At 43.4% G+C, this 22,339-nt stretch overlaps 1 protein-coding gene across 1 annotated transcript; it reads left to right on the forward strand.

Moving 5' to 3' along the window:
* Positions 1 to 3,510: 3,510 nt before the first annotated feature.
* On the forward strand, positions 3,511 to 22,289 carry LOC135572618 (testis-specific serine/threonine-protein kinase 5-like). Its single transcript, XM_065021037.1, has 8 exons — positions 3,511 to 3,739; positions 3,993 to 4,100; positions 8,257 to 8,459; positions 17,389 to 17,444; positions 17,589 to 17,721; positions 18,107 to 18,222; positions 18,686 to 18,865; positions 21,877 to 22,289. The coding sequence occupies exons 1-8, from the start codon at positions 3,533 to 3,535 to the stop codon at positions 22,287 to 22,289; spliced, it is 1,416 nt and encodes a 471-aa protein (XP_064877109.1). The 5' UTR covers positions 3,511 to 3,532.
* The last annotated feature ends 50 nt before the right edge of the window (positions 22,290 to 22,339 follow it).

Raw genomic sequence — 22,339 nt, forward strand, 5'->3', positions numbered from 1 at the left:
AAACAGAATAAAGTAGCATGATACTACATGCAGACTCGGTGTGTTCTGTTCGTACGAGATACACATAGTCCAATATCGAATTTCACACCGTTTTCTGTTCACATAGGATGATGAACACCTATGTCATCAAAGTCAAACAGTCTGACCAGTCTCTCCCCTGGAATCCAGCCTCTCTCAAGGTTTCAAGTTCGTTTGGAGAGCATTAATGTTCAGGTGATGGTAAATGTGCTATTAGCGGATCAAAGCCCAAGATTTCTTTCCTGGTCATCAGTTTCAACCATTAAAGCTCCAAAGTGAACCAGGGTACTACTAAGTACAGTAGAAAGTGTCATTTCCAGCTCCTGCAGGAGCCAATAGAAAACGAGGTGTGGAGAGCAATGGTGAAAGGAGAGTAATGCAACGTTTTGCGGCTCTCCTTCCTTGTCTATGGTTGCATTTCAAATGGCGCCCTGGCCAGAAGTAGTGCACTCGGAAGAGGTCTGAATACTTTACCTTTCTCCACATTTTGTTACAGCCTTTTCTTCATCAATCTACACACAATAACCCATTATGACAAAGGGAAAACAAGTTTTTAATCATTTTTTGCAAAATGTATTAAAAATAGATGACAGAAATACCTTACTGACACAAGTATTCAGACCCTTTGCTATGAGACTCGAAATTGAGCTCAGGTACATCCTGTTTCCATTGATCATCCTTGAGATGTTTCTACAACTTGATTGGAGTTCACCTGTGGTAAATTCAATTGATTGGACATGATTTGGAAAGGCACACACCTGTCTATATAAGGTCCCACAGTTGACAGTGCATGTCAGGGCAAAAACCAAGCCATGAGGTTGAAGGAATTGTCCATAGAGCTCCGAGACAGGATTGTGCCGAGGCACAGATCTGGGGAAGGGTATCAAAAAATGTCTGCAGCGTTGAATGTCCCCAAGAACACAGTGGCCTCCATCATTCTCAAATGGAAGAAGTTTGGAACCACCAAGAATCTTCCTAGAGCTGGCCGCTGAACAATCATTGGAGAAGGGCCTTGGCCAGGGAGGTGACCAAGAACCCGATGGTCACTCTGATAGAGCTCCAGAGTTCCTCTGTGGAGATGGGAGAACCTTCCAGAAGGACAACCATCCTTGCAGCACTCTGCATATCAGGCCTTTATGGTGGAGTGACCAGACGGAAGGCACTCCTCTGTAAAAGGCACATGAGAGTCCACTTGGAGTTTGACAAAAGGCACCTAAAGACTCTCAGACCATGAGAAACAGGATTCTCTGGTCTGATGAAACCAAGATTGAACGCTTTTTCCTGAATGCCAAGCGTCACGTCTGGAAGAAACCTGGCACCATCCGTACGGTGAAGCATGGTGGGGGCAGCATCATGCTGTGAGGATGTTTTCAGTGGCAGGGACTAGTCAGGATCGAGGGAAAGATGAACGGAACCAAGTACAGAGAGATCCTTGATGAAAACCTGCTCCAGAGCACTCAGGACCTCTGACTGGGGCAAAGGTTCCCCTTCCAACAGGATAACAACGCTAAGCACACAGCCAAGTCAACGCAGGAGCGGCTTCTGGACAAGTCTCTGAATGTCCTTGAGTGGCCCAGCCAGAGCCCGGACTTGAACCCGATCGAACATCTTTGGAGAGACCTGAAAATAGCTGTGCAGCGACGCTCCCCATCCAACCTGACAGAGCTTGAGAGGATCTGTAGAGAAGGGAGAAACTCCCCAAATACAGGTGTGCCAAGCTTGTAGCGTCATACCCAAGAAGACTCGAGGCTGTAATCGCTGCCAAAGGTGCTTGAATACTGGTTTGGTTTGAATACTTATGTAAATGGTATATTGCCATAAATTAGCAAAAATGTCTAACGACCTGTTTTTGCTTTGTTATGAGGTATTGTGTGTAGATTGATGAAGGGGAAAAAACTATTCATTACATTTTAGAATAAGGCTGTAACGTAACAAAATGTAAATGATCTGAAATCTTTCAGAATGCACTGTATAGGGAATACGGTGCCATTTGTGACGAACCCTACCTCTTACGCTCTTCCGGATGAGGTGTTCAGAGTCCGCTGGTAGTCAAGCAAAGCCCTAGTGGAAATATTCAATGTTTTTACCATGATAGGGGGCATATTTAGAGTACTTCAGAGAGGAAGCGCAGCACTATATTATCTACTATAGACCTTTTGAGGTAGATTCCATGAACCTGGAGAATGTGCTGATATTATTCAAACTAATCCTTCACATATATTTAGGTGGAATGTTTTTTTCCTTGTAGCTGGGGGCAAGCAAATGCATACCGGTAAGATAAAATACCTTCGTAGATGTCCACAAGATGGTGACATATAACAACCATATAACAACCAATGGCTAAAAACACTGACCTCTTGTATGTCTGTGAATGTTATTGCGGAACAGTCAAAAAAGATAAATAAATGTGCATTGTAGATATATCATAGAAGTTTAAAATAGTATAGTGCCTTGACAAAGGTAGGTTGGATAAATACAATCTTAGAGATGAGTTTGTTGAGTGGAATCCTCACCTCAGTTTCTCTTCCATTTTACTTGCTAGGCCATATGCAAATCAGTATTCATCTAAGCAATTACACAAAATAAAAGGCTAATGTATTATGGCCCCAGTATCACTTAAGCCAGAACAACTCTCTCTCCTTGGCCCAAGTATGCAGTGTTGAAACTAAATTGGCCTGGATGGTGAGCCATGAGCTATTGATATATCACTTACACTTATGAAGTGTCTCTTCCTCAAGCTGGCCTCTCCAGCAGGAATAACTAAGTCAATTTAATAGACTCCTTAATTGTTTTCAGCCCTGTATTAATCTGGGCCAGGGCCATGGGCGATGTCCCAAATGGCAGCTTCTTTTGACTAGAGCCCTATGGTCCCTGGATAAAAGTAGTGCACTAAAAAGGGAATAGGGTGCCATTTGGGCCATAATGTTTTCCTATTGTCATGCATTCCTAATGAGCTGGTCTCACAAGTCATCGCTTGCCCCTCTGGCCAGACTTGTCTAAGTTTGATTAATACCATTTGAAATCATCCCTCTATTTAGCTCAACTTTGGCTTAGAGAATGAGATGATTCGTGGAAGGAAAATATGTGGAGTTGTGAAGCACTGAATGCACTGTTATAGCCTGTCTAAATAACTACAGTACTGCAGCTAGAGCAAGGAGTTATGAGCTACAAAATATTATACTCCAGCATGTAAGAGTGGAACAATGGATTATTAGCAAAGGGTTCCATTCCATTCATGTAAAAGCAAAGAGAACCCCCTTAACATTCTATTTTAGAATGTGTTTGTACTGTAACATTCATGTTGCCATGGAGAAGGTTCCAAATGCATTGTCCTCATTTCAGACAGTTCACACCTTTTGTGTGGGCATGGTTAGAGCTAAAAATGACAAAGATGAATATCAAATATCTGTCATGCATAAAATGATTTAATAGGGAGCATAATCTGAGATGCACAGGAAAAGAGATGCAGCCATTAGGAGAAGAAGTGGATTGAAGTTATATACTGCACTTTAGTATGAGTGCAACTGGCACGAGAGTAAAGGACTCTGGGAAGTCGCTTCATGAGAGGACCATAGAGTGTCGAGAGAATGGCTACCTTCTCTCTGGCAAGAAGATTGGGACAGGTGCTTTCTCCAAGGTCTACCTGGGGTACGCCACCCCAAATAAGATCAGTAAGAACTACAAGCTGGCCAATGACCTGAGGAGCAAGAACCACAATATGGTAAAGTACTGTTTCTCTGACACATGTTTACCATGGTAAATCATTTTAAAAGACATTCTCAACTTCATTTAATGTGCATAACACTAGCACTTTTTTTTTTATATCCAGACCTTTATATTTGCTGGACAAGTTTTATAACAATAGTATCTAACTAAGACTAGCACTGCAGTGACACTTTTAAAAACAACCTTGCTGTAATTTTTGTGAACTGTGTGGATGAGGATGTTCACCCATACAACCATAAATTGTTCAGGTGGCTATCAAAATCATCTCTATCAACGAGGCTCCCCTAGAATACTCCAAGAAATTCCTACACAGAGAGATATATGCTCTGAACGCCACGTACAGACACCCAGGGGTGGTGAGTGTTGTTAAGGTATCAAACACAGAGAGATATATGCTCTGAACGCCACGTACAGACACCCAGGGGTGGTGAGTGTTGTTAAGGAATTCCTACACAGAGAGATATATGCTCTGAACGCCACGTACAGACACCCAGGGGTGGTGAGTGTTGTTAAGGTATCAAACACAGAGAGATATATGCTCTGAACGCCACGTACAGACACCCAGGGGTGGTGAGTGTTGTTAAGGAATTCCTACACAGAGAGATATATGCTCTGAACGCCACGTACAGACAGCCAGGGGTGGTGAGTGTTGTTAAGGTATCAAACACCTACAACTTCAGATTGATATACAGTACCAGTCAGAAGTATGGACACACCTACTCATTCAAGGGTTTTTCTTTATTTTTACTATTTTCTACATTGTAGAATAATAGTGAAGGCATCAAACCTATGAAATAACACATACAGTGGGGAGAACAAGTATTTGATACACTGCCGAGTTTGCAGGTTTTCCTACGTACAAAGCATGTAGAGGTCTGTAATTTTTATCATAGGTACACGGAATCTAGAACAAAAATCCAGAAAATCACATTGTATGATTAAGTAATTAATTTGCATTGTATTGCATGACATAAGTATTTGATCACCAACCAACCAGTAAGAATTCTGGCTCTCACAGTTTTTCTTTAAGAAGCCCTCCTGTCCTCCACTCATTACCTGTATTAACTGCACCTGTTTGAACTCGTTACCTGTATAAAAGACACCTGTCCACACACTCAAACCTCTCCACAATGGCCAAGACCAGAGAGCTGTGTAAGGACATCAGGGATAAAATTGTAGACCTGCACTAGGCTGGGATGGGCTACAGGATAATAGACAAGCAGCTTGGTGAGAAGGCAACAACTGTTGCCGCAATTATTAGAAAATGGAAGAAGTTCAAGATGACGGTCAATCACCCTCAGTCTGGGGCTCCATGCAAGATCTCACCTCGTGGGGCATCAATGATCATGAGGAAGGTGAGAGATCAGCCCAGAACTACACGGCAGGACCTGGTCAATGACCTGAAGAGAGCTGGGACCACAGTCTCAAAGAAAACCATTAGTAACACACAGCGCACGCAAGGTCCCCCTGCTCAAGCCAGCACATGTCCAGGCCCGTCTGAAGTTTGCCAATGACCATCTGGATGATCCAGAGAAGGAACGGGAGGAGGTCTTGTGGTCTGATGAGACAAAAATAGAGCTGTTTGGTCTAAACTCCACTCGCCGTGTTTGGAGGAAGAAGAAGGATGAGTACAACCCTGAGAACAACATCCCAACGGTGAAGCATGGAGGTGGAAACATAAGGTGAACGCACCAATTTGTAAGTCGCTCTGGATAAGAGCGTCTGCTAAATGACTTAAATGTAAATGTAATGTTAAATGAAACATCATTCTTTGGGGATGCTTTTCTGCAAAGGGGACAGGACGACTGCACCGTGTTGAGGGGAGGGTGGATGGGGCCATGTATCGTGAGATCTTGGCCAACAACCTCCTTCCCTCAGTAAGAGCATTAAAGATGGGTCGTGGCTGGGTCTTCCAGCATGACAACGACCCGAAACACACAGCCAGGGCAACTAAGGAGTGGCTCCGTAAGAAGCATCTCAAGGTCCTGGAGTGGCCTAGCCAGTCTCCAGACCTGAACCCAATAGAAAATCTTTTGAGGGAGCTGAAAGTCTGTATTGCCCAGCGACAGCCCCAAAACCTGAAAGATCCGGAGAAGGTCTGTATGGAGGAGTGGGCCAAAATCCCTGCTACAGTGTGTGCAAACCTGGTCAAGAACTACAGGAAACGTATGATCTCTGTAATTGCAAACAAAGGTTTCTGTACCAAATATTAAGTTCTGCTTTTCTGATGTATCAAATACTTATGTCATGCAATGTGATTTTCTGGATTTTTGTTTTAGATTCCGTCTCTCACAGTTGAAGTGTACCTATGATAAACATTACAGACCTCTACATGCTTTGTTAAGTAGGAAAACCTGCAAAATCGTCAGTGTATCAAATACCTGTTCTCCCCACTGTATGGAATAATGTAGTAACCAAAAAAAGTGTTAAACAAATCTACATATTTGAGATTCTTCAAAGTATCCAACCTTTGCCTTGATGACAGATTTGCACACTCTTGGCATTCTCTCAACCAGCTTCATGAGGTAGTCAAAAGTTCATTTGTGGAATTTCTTTCCTTCTTAATGCATTTGAGCCAATCAGTTGTGTTGTGACACGGTAGGGGTGGTATACAGAAGATAGCCCTATTTGGCAAAATACCAAATCCATATTATGGCAAGAACAGCTCAAATAAGCAAAGATAAATGACAGTCCATCATTACATTAAGACATGAAGGTCAATCAATGCGGAAAGTTTCAATTTGAACGTTACTTTAAGTGCAGTTGCAAAAAACATTAAGTGCTGTGATGAAACTGGCTCTCATGAGGACCACCACAGGAAAGGAAGACCCAGAGTTACCTCTGCTGCAGAGGATAAGTTCATTAGAGTTGTCAGCCTCAGAAATTGCAGCCCAAATAAATGCTTCACAGAGTTCAAGTAGCAAACAAATCTCAACATCAATTGTTCAGAGGAGACTGTGTGAATCAGGCCTTCATGGTCGAATTGCTGCAAAGAAACCACTACTCAAGGACACCAATATGAAGAAGAGATGAATCCAAATGTGAGATTTTTGGTTCCTTCTTAATGCTGTGTCTTTGTAAAACACAGATGATCTCCGCTTGTGTGGTTCCCACCGTGAAGCATGGAGGAGGTGTGACGGTGCTTTACTGGTGACACTGTCTTTGATTTATTTAGAATTCAAGGCACACTTAACCAGCATGGCTACCACAGCATTCTGCAGCGATGCACCATCCCATCTGGTTTGTGCTTAGTGGGACTATCATTTGTTTTTCAACAGGACAATGACCCAACACATCTCCAGGCTGTGGAAGGGCTATTTGACCAAGAAGGAGAGTGATGGAGTGCTGCATCAGATGACCTGGCCTCCACAATCACCCGCCCTCAACCCAATTGAGATGTTTTGGGATGAGTTGGACCGCAGAGTGAAGGAATTTTTTATTTTATTTTACCTTTTATTTTACCTTTATAGGCAAATCAGTTAAGAACAAATTCTTATTTTCAATGACGGCCTAGGAACAGTGGGTTAACTGCCTGTTCAGGGGCAGAACAACAGATTTGTACCTTGTCAGCTCGGGGATTTGAACTTGCAACCTTCCGGTTACTAGTCCAACGCTCTAACCCCTAGGCTACCCTGCCGCCCGAAAAGCAGCTAGTGCTCAGCAAATGTGGGAACTCCTTCAAGACTGTTGGAAAAGCATTCCAGGTGAAGCTGGTTGAGAGAATGTCACGAGTGTGCAAAGCTGTCATCAAGGCAAAGGGTGGCTACTTTGATGAATCTCAAATATAAAATAGATTTAGATTGGTTTAGCACTTATTCGGTTACTACATGATTCCATGTGTGTTAATTTCATAGTTTTGATGTCTTCACTATTATTCTACAATGTAGAAAATAGTACAAAAAAAGAAAAACCCTTGAATGATTAGGTGTGTCCAAACTTTTGACTGGTACTGTACACTACCATTCAAAAGTTTGGGGTCACTTAGAAAAGCTCATTTTTTGTCCATTAAAATAAGATAAAATTGATCAGACATACAGTGTAGACATTGTTAATGCTGTAAATGACTATTGTAGCTGGAAACGGCTGATTCTTAATGGAATATTTACATAGGCGTGCAGAGACCCATTATCAGCAAGCATCACTCCTGTGTTCCAACGGCACGTTGTGTTAGCTAATCCAAATGTATCATTTTAAAAGGCTAATTGATCATTATAAAACCCTTTTGCAATTGTGTTAGCACAGCTGTAAACTGTCCCGATTAAAGAAGCAATAAAACTGTCCTTTAGACTAGTTGGGTATCTCCATTGAACATGCCTTTTAGTCCAGGAATAGGCCTAATCTGGCTCCGGGAAACTGGCCCTTAGATACGTAAATGGTTTTGCAAGAAAGTTTTGATGTGATGTCAAGCATGCACCTGCATCCAGAGTGTGTACCATAGAATGTGTACCATAGAAGTAGAATCATTAGGTAAATAGATTATATTTATGTGGTGGGTACTCTACTTTTGAACAGGTCCAGCTGTATGACATGTTCCGTTCACTGAAGCGGTTCTATCTGATTCTGGAGCTGGCTCTGAGCGGAGACCTTTTAGAACACATCAACGCCGTGTCCCATAGCAAGGGCAGCCCGGGCCTCAGTGAAGAGGAGGCTCGCAGGCTCTTCAAACAGATAGTCAACGCTGTCATGCACTGTCACAACAACCACATAGTACACAGGTAACATCTCACTGTCACATAGTACACAGGTAACACCTCACTGTCACAACAACCACATAGTACACAGGTAATACCTCACTGTCACATAGTACACAGGTAACACCTCACTGTCACAACAACCACATAGTACACAGGTAACACCTCACTGTCTGTCACAACAACCACATAGTACACAGGTAATACCTCACTGTCACAACAACCACATAGTACACAGGTAACACCTTACTGTCACAACAACCACATAGTACACAGGTAACACCTCACTGTCACAACATCCACATAGTACACAGGTAACACCTCACTGTCACATAGTACACAGGTAACACCTCACTGTCACAACAACCACATAGTACACAGGTAACACCTCACTGTCACAACATCCACATAGTACACAGGTAACACCTCACTGTCACAACAACCACATAGTACACAGGTAACACCTCACTGTCTGTCACAACAACCACATTGTACACAGGTAACACCTCACTGTCTGTCACAACAACCACATAGTACACAGGTAACACCTCACTGTCACAACAACCACATAGTACACAGGTAATACCTCACTGTCACAACAACCACATAGTACACAGGTAATACCTCACTGTCACAACAACCACATAGTACACAGGTAATACCTCACTGTCACAACAACCACATAGTACACAGGTAATACCTCACTGTCACAATAACCACATAGTACACAGGTAATACCTCACTGTCACAATAACCACATAGTACACAGGTAACACCTCACTGTTTGCCATAACAACCACATAGTACACAGGTAACATCTCACTGTCTGCCATAACCCCATAGTACACAGGTAACACCTCACTGTCACATAGTACACATTGTACACAGGTAATACCTCACTGTCACAACAACCACATAGTACACAGGTAACACCTCACTGTCACAACAACCACATAGTACACAGGTAACATCTCACTGTCTGCCATAACCCCATAGTACACAGGTAACACCTCACTGTCTGTCACAACAACCACATAGTACACAGGTAACACCTCACTGTCTGTCACAACAACCACATAGTACACAGGGAATACCTCACTGTCTCCATAACAACCACATAGTACACAGGTAACACCTCACTGTCTGTCACAACAACCACATAGTACACAGGTAACATCTCACTGTCACAACATCCACATAGTACACAGGTAACACCTCACTGTCACAACATCCACATAGTACACAGGTAACACCTCACTGTCACAACATCCACATAGTACACAGGTAACACCTCACTGTCTGTCACAACATCCACATAGTACACAGGTAACACCTCACTGTCTGTCACAACAACCACATAGTACACAGGTAACACCTCACTGTATGTCACAACAACCACATAATACACAGGTAATACCTCACTGTCACAACAACCACATAGTACACAGGTAACACCTTACTGTCTGTCACAACAACCACATAATACACAGGTAATACCTCACTGTCTGTCACAACAGCCACATAGTACACAGGTAACACCTCACTGTCACAACAACCACATAGTACACAGGTAACATCTCACTGTCACATAGTACACAGGTAACACCTCACTGTCACAACAACCACATAGTACACAGGTAATACCTCACTGTCACATAGTACACAGGTAACACCTCACTGTCACAACAACCACATAGTACACAGGTAACACCTCACTGTCTGTCACAACAACCACATAGTACACAGGTAATACCTCACTGTCACAACAACCACATAGTACACAGGTAACACCTTACTGTCACAACAACCACATAGTACACAGGTAACACCTCACTGTCACATAGTACACAGGTAACACCTCACTGTCACAACAACCATATAGGACACAGGTAACACCTCACTGTCACAACAACCACATAGTACACAGGTAACACCTCACTGTCTGTCACAACAACCACATAGTACACAGGGAATACCTCACTGTCTCCATAACAACCGCATAGTACACAGGTAACACCTCACTGTCTGTCACAACAACCACATAGTACACAGGTAACATCTCACTGTCTGCCATAACAACCACATAGTACACAGGTAACACCTCACTGTCTGCCATAACAACCACATAGTACACAGGTAACATCTCACTGTCTGCTATAACAACCACATAGTACACAGGTAACATCTCACTGTCTGCCATAACAACCACATAGTACACAGGTAACACCTCACTGTCACAACAACCACATAGTACACAGGTAACACCTCACTGTCACAACATCCACATAGTACACAGGTAACACCTCACTGTCACAACATCCACATAGTACACAGGTAACACCTCACTGTCTGTCACAACATCCACATAGTACACAGGTAACACCTCACTGTCTGTCACAACAACCACATAGTACACAGGTAACACCTCACTGTCACAACAACCACATAGTACACAGGTAATACCTCACTGTCACATAGTACACAGGTAACACCTCACTGTCACAACAACCACATAGTACACAGGTAACACCTCACTGTCTGTCACAACAACCACATAGTACACAGGTAATACCTCACTGTCACAACAACCACATAGTACACAGGTAACACCTTACTGTCACAACAACCACATAGTACACAGGTAACACCTCACTGTCACAACATCCACATAGTACACAGGTAACACCTCACTGTCACATAGTACACAGGTAACACCTCACTGTTACAACAACCACATAGTACACAGGTAACACCTCACTGTCACAACATCCACATAGTACACAGGTAACACCTCACTGTCACAACAACCACATAGTACACAGGTAACACCTCACTGTCTGTCACAACAACCACATTGTACACAGGTAACACCTCACTGTCTGTCACAACAACCACATAGTACACAGGTAACACCTCACTGTCACAACAACCACATTGTACACAGGTAATACCTCACTGTCACAACAACCACATAGTACACAGGTAATACCTCACTGTCACAACAACCACATAGTACACAGGTCATATCTCACTGTCACAACAACCACATAGTACACAGGTAATACCTCACTGTCTGCCATAACAACCACATAGTACACAGGTAACATCTCACTGTCTGCCATAACAACCACATAGTACACAGGTAACATCTCACTGTCTGCCATAACAACCACATAGTACACAGGTAACATCTCACTGTCTGCCATAACAACCACATAGTACACAGGTAACACCTCACTGTCACAACAACCACATAGTACACAGGTAACACCTCACTGTCACAACATCCACATAGTACACAGGTAACACCTCACTGTCACAACATCCACATAGTACACAGGTAACACCTCACTGTCTGTCACAACATCCACATAGTACACAGGTAACACCTCACTGTCTGTCACAACAACCACATAGTACACAGGTAACACCTCACTGTCACAACAACCACATAGTACACAGGTAATACCTCACTGTCACATAGTACACAGGTAACACCTCACTGTCACAACAACCACATAGTACACAGGTAACACCTCACTGTCTGTCACAACAACCACATAGTACACAGGTAATACCTCACTGTCACAACAACCACATAGTACACAGGTAACACCTTACTGTCACAACAACCACATAGTACACAGGTAACACCTCACTGTCACAACATCCACATAGTACACAGGTAACACCTCACTGTCACATAGTACACAGGTAACACCTCACTGTTACAACAACCACATAGTACACAGGTAACACCTCACTGTCACAACATCCACATAGTACACAGGTAACACCTCACTGTCACAACAACCACATAGTACACAGGTAACACCTCACTGTCTGTCACAACAACCACATTGTACACAGGTAACACCTCAATGTCTGTCACAACAACCACATAGTACACAGGTAACACCTCACTGTCACAACAACCACATTGTACACAGGTAATACCTCACTGTCACAACAACCACATAGTACACAGGTAATACCTCACTGTCACAACAACCACATAGTACACAGGTCATATCTCACTGTCACAACAACCACATAGTACACAGGTAATACCTCACTGTCACATAGTACACATTGTACACAGGTAATACCTCACTGTCACAACAACCACATAGTACACAGGTAACACCTCACTGTCACAACAACCACATAGTACACAGGTAATACCTCACTGTCACATAGTACACATTGTACACAGGTAATACCTCACTGTCACAACAACCACATAGTACACAGGTAACACCTCACTGTCACAACAACCACATAGTACACAGGTAACACCTCACTGTCACAACAACCACATAGTACACAGGTAACACCTCACTGTCTGTCACAACAACCACATAGTACACAGGGAATACCTCACTGTCTCCATAACAACCACATAGTACACAGGTAACACCTCACTGTCTGTCACAACAACCACATAGTACACATGTAACATCTCACTGTCTGCCATAACAACCACATAGTACACAGGTAACACCTCACTGTCTGCCATAACAACCACATAGTACACAGGTAACATCTCACTGTCTGCCATAACAACCACATAGTACACAGGTAACATCTCACTGTCTGCCATAACAACCACATAGTACACAGGTAACACCTCACTGTCACAACAACCACATAGTACACAGGTAACACCTCACTGTCACAACATCCACATAGTACACAGGTAACACCTCACTGTCACAACATCCACATAGTACACAGGTAACACCTCACTGTCACAACAACCACATAGTACACAGGTAACACCTCACTGTCTGTCACAACAACCACATTGTACACAGGTAACACCTCACTGTCTGTCACAACAACCACATAGTACACAGGTAACACCTCACTGTCACAACAACCACATTGTACACAGGTAATACCTCACTGTCACAACAGCCACATAGTACACAGGTAACACCTCACTGTCACAACATCCACATAGTACACAGGTAACACCTCACTGTCTGTCACAACATCCACATAGTACACAGGTAACATCTCACTGTCTGCCATAACAACCACATAGTACACAGGTAACATCTCACTGTCTGCCATAACAACCACATAGTACACAGATAACACCTCACTGTCACAACAACCACATAGTACACAGGTAACACCTCACTGTCACAACATCCACATAGTACACAGGTAACACCTCACTGTCACAACATCCACATAGTACACAGGTAACACCTCACTGTCTGTCACAACATCCACATAGTACACAGGTAACACCTCACTGTATGTCACAACAACCACATAATACACAGGTAATACCTCACTGTCACAACAACCACATAGTACACAGGTAACACCTCACTGTCTGTCACAACAACCACATAATACACAGGTAATACCTCACTGTCTGTCACAACAGCCACATAGTACACAGGTAACACCTCACTGTCACAACAACCACATAGTACACAGGTAACACCTCACTGTCACAACAGCCACATAGTACACAGGTAACACCTCACTGTCACAACATCCACATAGTACACAGGTAACACCTCACTGTCACAACAACCACATAGTACACAGGTAACACCTCACTGTCACAACAACCACATAGTACACAGGTAACACCTCACTGTCACAACATCCACATAGTACACAGGTAACACCTCACTGTCTGTCACAATATCCACATAGTACACAGGTAACACCTCACTGTCTGTCACAACAACCACATAGTACACAGGTAACACCTCACTGTCACAACAACCACATAGTACACAGGTAACACCTCACTGTCACAACAACCACATAGTACACAGGTAACACCTCACTGTCTGTCACAACAACCACATAGTACACAGGTAATACCTCACTGTCTGCCATAACAACCACATAGTACACAGGTAACACCTCACTGTCTGTCACAACAACCACATAGTACACAGGTAACACCTCACTGTCTGTCACAACAACCACATAGTACACAGGTAACACCTCACTGTCTGTCACAACAACCACATAGTACACAGGTGACACCTCACTGTCACAACAACCACATAGTACACAGGTAACACCTCACTGTCACAACATCCACATAGTACACAGGTAACACCTCACTGTCACAACAACCACATAGTACACAGGTAACACCTCACTGTCACAACAACCACATAGTACACAGGTAACACCTCACTGTCTGCCATAACAACCACATAGTACACAGGTAATACCTCACTGTCACAACAACCACATAGTACACAGGTAACACCTCACTGTCACAACATCCACATAGTACACAGGTAACACCTCACTGTCACAACAACCACATAGTACACAGGTAACACCTCACTGTCACAACAACCACATAGTACACAGGTAACACCTCACTGTCTGCCATAACAACCACATAGTACACAGGTAATACCTCACTGTCACAACAACCACATAGTACACAGGTAACACCTCACTGTCTGTCACAACAACCACATAGTACACAGGTAACACCTCACTGTCTGTCACAACAACCACATAGTACACAGGTAACACCTCACTGTCTGCCATAACAACCACATAGTACACAGGTAACACCTCACTGTCTGTCACAACAACCACATAGTACACAGGTAACACCTCACTGTCTGTCACAACAACCACATAATACACAGGTAATACCTCACTGTCTGTCACAACAGCCACATAGTACACAGGTAACACCTCACTGTCACAACAACCACATAGTACACAGGTAACACCTCACTGTCACAACAGCCACATAGTACACAGGTAACACCTCACTGTCACAACATCCACATAGTACACAGGTAACACCTCACTGTCACAACAACCACATAGTACACAGGTAACACCTCACTGTCACAACAACCACATAGTACACAGGTAACACCTCACTGTCACAACATCCACATAGTACACAGGTAACACCTCACTGTCTGTCACAATATCCACATAGTACACAGGTAACACCTCACTGTCTGTCACAACAACCACATAGTACACAGGTAACACCTCACTGTCACAACAACCACATAGTACACAGGTAACACCTCACTGTCACAACAACCACATAGTACACAGGTAACACCTCACTGTCTGTCACAACAACCACATAGTACACAGGTAATACCTCACTGTCTGCCATAACAACCACATAGTACACAGGTAACACCTCACTGTCTGTCACAACAACCACATAGTACACAGGTAACACCTCACTGTCTGTCACAACAACCACATAGTACACAGGTAACACCTCACTGTCTGTCACAACAACCACATAGTACACAGGTGACACCTCACTGTCACAACAACCACATAGTACACAGGTAACACCTCACTGTCACAACATCCACATAGTACACAGGTAACACCTCACTGTCACAACAACCACATAGTACACAGGTAACACCTCACTGTCACAACAACCACATAGTACACAGGTAACACCTCACTGTCACAACAACCACATAGTACACAGGTAACACCTCACTGTCACAACAACCACATAGTACACAGGTAACACCTCACTGTCTGCCATAACAACCACATAGTACACAGGTAATACCTCACTGTCACAACAACCACATAGTACACAGGTAACACCTCACTGTCTGTCACAACAACCACATAGTACACAGGTAACACCTCACTGTCTGTCACAACAACCACATAGTACACAGGTAACACCTCACTGTCTGCCATAACAACCACATAGTACACAGGTAACACCTCACTGTCTGTCACAACAACCACATAGTACACAGGTAACACAACTTTTGTTCCTGCAACCATCTAATTCTATATCTGCAACAATCACAGGTAATGTTGAGTAAAACCACAACAACCACATAATTGTTGTAGCAGCTGTGGTATTACTGTAAACTACGATATGTGATTCTTGTAGCAGTCATGCACTCACATATCGTAGTTTACAGTAATACCACAGCTGCTACAACAATCACAACGTAGAGTACAGTAATACCACAGCAACCACTTAGTGCATGACTGCTACAATCACATATCGTAGTTTACAGTAATACCACAGCAACCACTTAGTGCATGACTGCTACAACAATCACATATCGTAGTTTACAGTAATATCACAGCAACCACTTAGTGCATGACTACTACAACAATCACATATCGTAGTTTACAGTAATACCACAGCAACCACTTAGTGCATGACTGCTACAACAATCACATATCGTAGTTTACAGTAATACCACAGCAACCACTTAGTGCATGACTGCTACAACAATCACATATCGTAGTTTACAGTAATACCACAGCAACCACTTAGTGCATGACTGCTACAACAATCACATATCGTAGTTTACAGTAATACCACAGCAACCACTTAGTGCATGACTGCTACAACAATCACATATCGTAGTTTACAGTAATACCACAGCAACCACCTAGTGCATGACTGCTACAACAATCACATATCGTAGTTTACAGTAATACCACAGCAACCACCTAGTGCATGACTGCTACAACAATCACATATCGTAGTTTACAGTAATACCACAGCAACCACTTAGTGCATGACTGCTACAACAATCACATATCGTAGTTTACAGTAATACCACAGCAACCACTTAGTGTATGACTGCTACAACAATCACATATCGTAGTTTACAGTAATACCACAGCAACCACTTAGTGTATGACTGCTACAACAATCACATATCGTAGTTTACAGTAATACCACAGCAACCACTTAGTGTATGACTGCTACAACAATCACATATCGTAGTTTACAGTAATACCACAGCAACCACTTAGTGTATGACTGCTACAACAATCACATATCGTAGTTTACAGTAATACCACAGCAACCAAACACAGGTCATCAAGCACTGTTGCTGCCTGACACACCCACAATAGTCACAGGTAATGTCAATATGTCTTGCATTCACCATGACGATGTCCTTTTCCTTTTCAGAGACCTGAAATGTGAAAACATACTGTTGGACGAGCAAGGATTTGTGAAATTAACTGGTAAAATAACCATGCACTCCAATAACCACCTCACCAGACAGGTTTTAAATCCAGCCTCTGGTAAAACCATGTGCATCACGGACTCTCTGTGTGTGTGTGTGTGTGTGTGTGTGTGTGTGTGTGTGCTTGCGCTGTGCCTGGCAGACTTTGGCTTTGCCAACCACTACACAGACAGGAGTGCTCTGATGAACACCTTCTGTGGTTCCGTAGCCTACACTGCCCCAGAGATCCTACTGTCTCGCAAATACAACGGAGAACAAGCTGACCTGTGGAGCCTGTGAGTCATCAGACACACATTCTGTCCAAAATGGCACCCTTTTCCCTATTTAGTGCTCTGCTTTTGACCATGGGCCCTGGTATAAAGTAGTGCACTATATGGATTAGGGAGTCATTTGGGACACAGCCTCGACCCAAAGCTCACACTTAGTTAAATAGCTATACGAGTTTCATTCCACAACTTCTACAGAACAACTTTTCTCATTGGTCCCAGTGCACCTACATACTAGTTGCTTACTGTATATACTGACAGTCATGTTATCAAAAGAAAATCACACGGTCAAGGGGGCATCACATATTCCAAGTGTGATAGTTTTGAACACAACAGTTTTCTGTCTTCTGCTTACTGGAAGTTCGTTGGCCATGTATCTCCTCTCCATCTCCAGAGGGGTGATTCTGTATGCCATGGTCACAGGGAAGCTGCCCTACCATGAGAAGCACCCACGCAAACTGGTCCAACTCATCAGGAAAGAGCTGCCGTTCCACCACCCACTTTCTTCAGGTATTCTGCCAGCAATGAACAGGGGCCATAGTCATAAAGCATCTCAGAGTAGGAGTGCTGATCTAGGATCAGGTCCCCAGTGTCTATGCAATCTTATTATTTAAAGATTTAGGAAACACGACTGATCCGAGAACAGCACTCCCACTTTGTGATGCTTTGTGGATACGGGCCCTGGTCTGAGAAATGTGTTTAAAAATATATATAACACTGTTTGCTTTGGAAAGAAAGAGTACCCAAACGCATTCCAGCCCAGCTTCAAAAAAACAAATGCTCTCATCAATTTCTGAAATGTCCATCTGTATGATTATTATAGAACGATAGTAATGCAAAGTGGATTTTTTGGGGGGGAGGGTGTGTGCCTGTCTTTACTTGTTGACATGTGTATTAATTTAAAGTCAATAAAAAGACTTTTGACATAAAAAGCTCCAGTCCTAATGTTCACTGGCTGTCTGTGCCCGTCCAGGCTGCCAGGACCTGATTAAGAAGCTGTTAGAGTGGCAGCCCACCGCCCGCCTGCCTCTGGACCAGGTCAACACACACCAGTGGATGATGCCATCCATGACCGGCCCGCTCTACAAGCTGCGTGCCACCAGGAGCGACATCACCCACAAGAACAAAGCCTTGGACAAGAAGCTTAAAGACGGTGAGATGTTCCCTCTGTCACTCCATAAATGGTGCCCTATTTTCTATCTACAGTGGCAAGAAAAAGTATGTGAACCCTTTGAAATTACCTGGACTTAAATTGGTCAACAATAGACAATCTGCTTAAACTAATAACACACAAACAATTATACGTTTTCATGTCTTTATTGAACACTGTGTAAACATTCACAGTGCAGGGTGGAAAAAGTATGTGAACCCTAGGATTTAATAACTGGTTGAGCAATAACCTCAACCAAACGTTTTCTGTAGTTGCGGATCAGACAACGGTCAGGAGGAATTTTGGACCATTCATCTTTACAAAACTGTTTGTTCAGTAATATTCTTGTAATGTCTGGTGTGAACCACTCTCGAGGTCATGCCACAGCATCTCAATCAGGTTGAGGTCAGGACACTGACTGGGCCACTCCAGAAGGAGTATTTTCTTTTGTTGAAGCCATTCTGTTGTTGATTTACTTCTGTGTTTTCGGCCGTTGTCCTGTTGCATCAACCAACTTCTGTTGAACTTAATTTGGAGGACAATGATTCCAGATAGCAATAACCATATTTATTTGACGAGATCCATGATTTTGTTTTCCTGTGTTCCCTATACTCCCTTTTCTTACCCAACAGATATATTCTGGAGTCTTACATTCTCCTGCAAAATGTCTTGATAAACTTGGGAATTCATTTTTCCGTTGATAGAAAGCTGTCCAGGCCCTGAGGCAGCAAAGCAGCTCCAAACCATGATGCTCCCTCCACCATACTTTACAGTGGGGATGAGGTTTTGATGTTGGTGTTCTGTGCCTTTTTTTCTCCAAGCAGTGTTGTGTTCCTTCCAAACAATTGAACTTTAGTTCATCTGTCCAGAGAATATTTTGCCAGTAGCGCTGTGGAACATCAAGATGCACTTTTGCAAACTTCAGACGTGCAGCAATGTTTTTTTTGGACAGCAGTGGCTTCTTCCGTGGTGTCCTCCCATGAACACCATTCTTGTTTAGTGTTGTCAACAGAGATGTTAGCATGTCCCAGAGATTTCTAAGTCTTTAGCTGACACTAAGATTCTTAACCTTATTAATCATTCTGTGATCTTGCAGTCATCTTTGCAGGACGGCCACTCCTAGGTAGAGTAGCAACAGTGCTGAACTTTCTCCATTTATAGACAATTTGTCTTACCTTGGACTGATGAACATCAAGGCTTTTAGAGATACTTTTGTAACCCTTTCCAGCTTTATGCAAGTCAACAATTCTTAATCTTGGGTCTAATGAGATCTCTTTTTTTCAAGGCATGGTTCACATCAGGCAATGCTTCTTGTGAATAGCAAACTCTTTTTGTGAGTGTTTTTTATAGGGCAAGGCAGCTCTAACCAACATCTCCAATCTCATCTCAATGATTGTATTCCCGGTTAGCTGACTCCTGACTCCAATTAGCTTTTGGGGAAGTCATTCGCCTCGGGGTTCACATACTTTATCCAAAAATATAACCATGTGTGTTATTAGTTTAAGCAGACTGTGTGCCTGTTGTTGTGACTTAGATGAAGATCAGATCTAATTTTATGACCAGTTTATGCAGAAATCCAAAGGGTTCACATACTTTTCTTGCCACTGTAGTCCACTACTTCCCTATAGTCTGGTTCTTTCAAGCAAGTTAACACCATAATTATTTTAGATGGCATGACATTTTTGTAAATGACTGTTATACATCATGTAAGTTAGATATCTAGCAGTATGTGAAATACTACTACTATGGTTCTTTGTCTATATAAACCAGCTTCAGCAGGTAGCCTAGTGGTTAAGAACATGGGCCAGTAACCTAAAGGTTGCTGGATTGAATCCCTGAGCCGCCTAGGTGAAAAATCTGTCGCTGTGCCCTTGAGCAAGGCACTCAACCCTAATTGCTCCTGTAAATCATTCTGGATAAGTCTTATAAATAAGGGCTTCGCAAATTCGGTCCTGGGGCCCGCCTTGGGTGCATGTTTGGTCAAATAAGCAACTCATCATCATCAAGCTTTGATTATTTGAATCAGCTGTGTAGTGCTAGAGTAAAAACCAAAACGTGCACCCAGGAGGCCCCGGGCAGACTTTTGGAAACCCTTTTCCACAAGACTAAAATGTTATAAAAGTCAGTCTACCTGGCATGTTGAAATACAGAGCTGACTGGATGTGTTATAAAGTTAGTCTACCTGGCATGTTGAATTACAGAGCCGACTGGATGTGTTATAAAAGTCAGTCTACCTGGCATGTTAAAATACAGAGCTGACTGGATGTGTTATAATGTCAGTCTACCTGGCATGTTGAATTACAGAGCCGACTGGATGTGTTATAAAGTCAGTCTACCTGGCATGTTGAAATACAGAGCCGACTGGATGTGTTATAAAGTCAGTCTACCTGGCATGTTGAATTACAGAGCTGACTGGATGTGTTATAAAGTCAGTCTACCTGGCATGTTGAAATACAGAGCTGACTGGATGTGTTATAAAGTCAGTCTACCTGGCATGTTGAATTACAGAGCTGACTGGATGTGTTATAAAGTCAGACTACCTGGCATGTTGAATTACAGAGCCGACTGGATGTGTTATAAAGTCACTCTACCTGGCATGTTGAAATACAGAGCTGACTGGATGTGTTATAGTCAGTCTACCTGGCATGTTGAAATACAGAGCTGACTGGATGTGTTATAAAGTCAGTCTACCTGGCATGTTGAATTACAGAGCCGACTGGATGTGTTATAAAGTCACTCTACCTGGCATGTTGAAATACAGAGCTGACTGGATGTGTTATAGTCAGTCTACCTGGCATGTTGAAATACAGAGCTGACTGGATGTGTTATAAAGTCAGTCTACCTGGCATGTTGAAATACAGAGCTGACTGGATGTGTTATAAAGTCAGTCTACCTGGCATGTTGAATTACAGAGCCGACTGGATGTGTCATAAAGTCAGTCTACCTGACATGTTGAAATACAGAGCCGACTGGATGTGTTATAAAGTCAGTCTACCTGGCATGTTGAATTACAGATCCGACTGGATGTGTAACAGGCCGCTCCTGCCACTCAGGCCCTGGCACCTTCACCCGTTCATCCTTCAGACACACCAGCCTGCCTGAGAGGCCCCAGCGAACTGTAGTGGCCCCCCACTACCTCACCGGGGACAGCAGCGCCGGCTGCCATCGCCGTGAACCGCCACAGGAGAAGAGAGAGGAGCCGCCCTGCCCCAAGCCCCCCTTGGTGTCCCCGTGTCGGCTCCTGATGAGACCCACCCAATGCCAGAGCACCAACACCAACCGTCTCTTCATGACCCGGCCCCGGCCGCCCTTCGCCCCAAAGCCCTTCCACAACCTCCCCAACTTCAGGAAGCCTGGCTCGGCCAACAGGCAGCTGCATAGCCCCTCAGGCAAGCTGACAACAGCCGCACCCCCAACCACCTTCTGAGGTGTTCTACTCCTCGGTACTAGCCTAGGGGGCTGCTAACCATGGACTTC

The sequence above is a fragment of the Oncorhynchus nerka genome, linkage group LG7 (assembly GCF_034236695.1).
Source record: "Oncorhynchus nerka isolate Pitt River linkage group LG7, Oner_Uvic_2.0, whole genome shotgun sequence".
Classification (NCBI taxonomy): Eukaryota; Metazoa; Chordata; class Actinopteri; order Salmoniformes; family Salmonidae; genus Oncorhynchus; species Oncorhynchus nerka.